Here is a 5,000-nt window from a genome sequence, read left to right as displayed (position 1 = left end):
GGAAGCGCATTGTTTTTCTTTTTAAACCACAACATTTTAGCTTTTTAAACCATAATACTGTTTTTTACTATTCTTTTTAAATGACTGGACTTTTTAAATAGGCACTACATTTTATAAACACTGCTATGTCTGTCTGTTTTTACTGTATGTATGTGACCTATGTGTGTTTTTAATGTGGAAACTGTATTCATGAGCTGCACTTCTGCCTGTCAAAATAGAATTTCTGTCTAGACAATAAAGCTATCTGGAATCTTGAATCACACTATCGTTTGCTTTGTAAAACATAATATATTCGCTAAATTCGACACATTTACAAAAATAGTTAAATTCCATAACACTTAACTGCCCTTTTTTTCTTTTCGCCCCCCCTGCCCTTCAAACAGCCTGAGTCCGCCACTGGCCTAGACTCTAACCATGTAGGTGACAGACAGTATGCTGTATGCTATGTAGTTCAGCTAACATTGGTGACGGTATACCTTGAGAAAAGAGCGCAGGTAATGTTCCAGTCCCTCTTCATGGCACCGAGAGACGATGTGGATGATCACCCTGAGGGAAAACATCAGTGACGTTATTGATTCTCTGTTCAGTCTTCGACAGCAACGTTACATTTTTACACTTAAGTCATTTAGCAGACTCTCTTATACAATCCATTTCTTTTCTTTAAATTTGTTTTTCAGATTTTATCCCTTTTTCACCCAATTTAGTATCCAATTGAACCCAACCTAGCATCCAATTATCCCCTGCCTATTGCGTAGGATCCGCCGCACGACCCCGTGGCTGGCAGCCCCAGAGGAGGCCGCCAGGCAGACTAGCTGACTGGCTCCTCGAGCCCAGCACCGTTATTCCGGCACCCCGGGGGCGCTGTTGCGCGACGGATCCTTGTCCGGAAATAGTCCTATACCGCCCTCTGGAGCGGCCGCTCAATATGCCGCTCCCTGTGTGTGCCCTGGCCATATCCGGGATACAATCCATTTCTAAGTTAACATTTAAAAAATAGTTTTGGTCAGATAGCTTGTAGAAAAAAAAAGAAAGAAAAAACAACAACTACAAAAACAACTAGTTTTCTTCCTTTCTCTAGCACCGAGACTGCCGATGGCAACTGTTACTCTTATCAAAGGTTTTTCTTACGGTGACTGTATTGTTAATTCGCTTACTAAGTCGCTTTGGATAAAACTGTCTGCTAAATGACTTAAATAATAATAATAATAATAATAATAATAATAATAACTTTAATTTATATAGCGCCTTTCACAAACCCAAGGACGCTTTACAAGGGGATGAAAACGGACAAGACAAAACAGAAAACAAACAAAGCAAAAACTAAAACAATGACTAGGGGCCAAATGCCTTGGAGAACAGATGAGTTTTGAGGGCTAGTTAAATGTTAATGTACACGTAACTGAATTGGGTCATGATGAATTCAAAAAAGCATCTTGTCATTAGGCCTACCGGGTAGAGTTGACAGCGATTTCATGGGCTTCTTTGGTTGCCGTGGTGAGGACCTCAAACAGCTGCATCAGCACGGTGGGCAGGAACTTAATGATGACCTGAGTCTCCATAGCATGTAGGCACTGAGAGAGAGAGAGAGAGAGAGAGAGAGAGAGAGAGAGAGAGAGAGAGAGAGAGAGAGAGAGAGAGAGAGAGAGAGAGAGAGAGAGTGAGAGAGAGAGAAAGAGTAGACAGAGAGAGAGAGAGAGATTATTATGTGGGTGGCTTGAGGACAACAATAATTCAGATTCAGTGATAGTCAGAGAAAAACAATACTTAACGGCTATGCAGCTCATACTAAGGCTCATACTAAGGCCTTTGGCCCCTAGTCATTGTTTTAGTTTTTGCTTTGTTTGTTTTCTGTTTTGTCTGTCCGTTTCATCCCCTTGTAGTAAAAGCGTCCTTGGGTTTTTGAAAGGCGCTATATAAATTAAAGTTATTATTATTATTATTATTATTACAGTACCAGTGACTCCTCCTCACCTTTAGATACTTGATGAGCTCTGCTGGGTTTCCCTCGGAGGATGACTTCATCAGCTGGCAGTGCTGGAAGAACTTGTGGAGGTGCAGATCCTACAGAGGGTTTAGGGTTAGGGTTAGCACACACAGCGTGACTCATTACCTCATTCACTGCCACAGCTTAATACACATACCCTACACATACATACAGGGTTCCCACACCTTCTGAAACATCAAATTCAAGCACTTTTCAAGGACTTTCAAGACTCAATTCCCACAAATTCAAGGACCCAACACGGCGTAGTTTGAGACAGATCTAGATGAGAATTTATATAATCTGAACTATCCGCTCACAGGCAACAATTAAAAAGAGAGGCTTGAATGTGTGAACACTAGATGGTCTCTTGTCTTCTCTACCACAGCACAGCAAAACAATATATTGTGAATATATATATATATATATATATATAAATATGATGTGTAAAGTTAAGCAATACAGACTTATTTACTAGTTGACGAGCTAAGTAAAACATTTTTGAATATATATACTTTTTTTAGAGAGAGAGAGAGAGAGAGAGAGAGAGAGAGAGAGAGAGAGAGAGAGAGAGAGAGAGAGAGAGAGAGAGAGAGAGAGAGAGAGAGGGGAATTCAAGCACTTTCAATGACCCATGTCTATTTTCAAAAACTTTTAAGACCTTGATTTCTTTTTCTCAAATTCACAAACTTTCAAGGATTTCAAGGACCCGTGGGAACCCTGTACATAATCCTAACATGTTTTGTAAGCTCATAATGACAATTCTGAACATATACTGCCAGGACAGCCTATGGCAAAGGCCTCAGAGCAGCAGTCCAAACTGTTCTGGTAGGCCCAGCTCATTCCTCAGCTTGTTCCAATGCTGCTTAGTCTGGGCTGGGCTCAGTAGGTGTAGTCTAGTTGTTTCTAGTGGGTATATTGTGATTTTTCCTTCCCAGCCTCATATCGTTCATTTCGGAACGTCATAAAAATAAATTTGCGCTGCCTGTCTAACGTTATATCTAACATTACATGTTATGAGGCTGATCTGTGCATGATAGTGCTGCATTTTGACATATTTCATGTCGCATCTCCCCCCGTTGATGGTATATGACGCTATAGTCAGTCCCAATGGTCCAAAAGTCAAGTGCTTCGTAGGTGAATTTTATGAATGAAAGTGAAAGTTCTGTCACAAAACGCTGTTACGTATCCTCGCACATTTTTAAGTGGGTATACGGAAATCCTTGGCCTTTCCTAGTGGGTAGTTTAGTTTTTAGTTTATTTATTTAGCACACAAGAAATTGTGCAAAAAGGGAACGAAGCCCAGAAGGCTTGTACAGAGTTCCACTCCACGTCAATATCTATGTTTCAAATAAACATCAAGGGACACTTACTTCATGTCAATAGGAGAAAAGAAACCACAAACAAAATAATATCCATCGGGCAGAAAGGTAGGATAGCACATACAAACACACAAGACAAAACCAAAACAAACAAAAAAAGAACTGAAAATAGATACAAGGATAGTAAGATTAGTAAAAAAATAAACATAGATTTCCATCTTGCCCACCTTTCAACGGGAAAAGCACTACAATATAAAATAAACAGCTCATAACGAGATTAGATATTTTTTCAGTTGCTTTCTGAAAGCCGATCGAGGTGTTGATCTCAGTGGCGAGCTCAAGGTGTTCCAGATTCTCGGACCTCTATAACAAATGTTAAATTGGTGGCTAGAAGTTCGACAGAAGGGTAAGTGGAGGTCATTATTGAATCTTGTTGGATAAGAGTGGATGTCTGATGAGAAAATAAAGAAACTATGGAAAGTAGAAGGAAGATCTTGCTTGTTGTTGATGAATTTGTGTATGAATAAGCATGTTTGAAACGTATTTAGTTTATTGATGGGTAATAATGAATATTTCCTAAATAGTGGTGCAGATGGTTCGAATCTGTTAGAGTGAGAGATCATTCTTAGGGTATACAGCGTAGTCCTGCGTATCACGTAGACGACACCACTGGCTGGGCTTGAGAAGGTGGAGGGGGGGTGAGAGACATACCTGAGCGTATATTGTTGATGCTACGTGGGTCCTCACTTTAAATAGTGGCTTGGCATTTTCCACCCATTTTATGTCTGGAGCACACTGTAAGAAACACAAAACAAACACATTTAGTTGGTGTTTTAGTAGTTTAGTAGATTTGAGTGTTTTAAATGAAACAGCAAGAACCAAAACGTGTCATTTCTGTCCAGTAGTTGCTGCATACATGACCTTAGATACTAACTATGCAGTCAAGGAGGCTGAGTGATGGTCGTACACATCGGAGGACGGGCTCATTGTAACGCAGGAAATGGAAAAATAAGTGTGTGTTTGATACCATTTCTCATCTCATCATCGCATTACAATGAGCCTCTTGTCTGGTCCCCAGCCTCCCCTGGTTACAGTACATACAGAGGGGAGGACCTCTCTCCTAATAGTACAGGGTATATACAGGAATCTTGAGGTTAATTTGAAAGTGACAGTTGGATCTAAGTGACAGTTGGATCTAAGTGACAGTTGACACTAGAACAGCCGTGTCTATGTTACCTACTCAGGGTATATACAGGAATCTTGAGGTTAATTTCAATACCTTTCTAAGACTTTTTAAAGACCTTGTCAATATTTTTCCAGACCTCACCGCCACTTCGAGCTGTAACCGACTAACTAACTTAACAGTTTTAGTTTGCAATAGACTAGACCACTGTCATACAACACCATTTCCGGTTCATCTTTGTTTTTTAATAAAACTAATAAATTCACAAACTTTTACTAAAAGACCCTAAAATACTTATTAAGGGTCTTGATTTTCCCAAAATGTATTTATCAACTTTCAATACTTTTCAAGACACCGCGGATACCCTGTAATAGGTGTCTTACTTTCTTGGCATCCTGGTTCTTGTCACACAGGTAGCCAGCAGGGAGGGTGGCGGACACGGGCAGCTGCAGCTCTATAGACTGCATCCTCCCCTCCTTCAGCAGGGGCGCCCAGGAGAAGCCCACTGTCATAC

The 5,000-nt window shown here is 40.4% G+C and overlaps 1 protein-coding gene across 1 annotated transcript in view; it reads right to left on the bottom strand.

Annotated features, from left to right (window-relative positions):
- Positions 1-5,000, bottom strand: part of dock11 (dedicator of cytokinesis 11) — a gene marked incomplete at both ends in the record, with an annotated part of 86,081 nt that overhangs the window by 43,154 nt on the left and 37,927 nt on the right. Inside the window, 5 exon segments of the mRNA XM_080543300.1 lie at positions 477-546; positions 1,450-1,571; positions 1,972-2,061; positions 4,015-4,098; positions 4,870-4,991. Coding sequence (XP_080399426.1) covers positions 477-546; positions 1,450-1,571; positions 1,972-2,061; positions 4,015-4,098; positions 4,870-4,991 — 488 coding nt within the window.

This window comes from Nansenia antarctica (assembly GCF_963989245.1).
Source record: "Nansenia antarctica genome assembly, chromosome: 12".
In the NCBI taxonomy this organism is placed as follows: domain Eukaryota; kingdom Metazoa; phylum Chordata; class Actinopteri; order Argentiniformes; family Microstomatidae; genus Nansenia; species Nansenia antarctica.
This window is presented reverse-complemented; position numbering and strand designations above follow the sequence as displayed.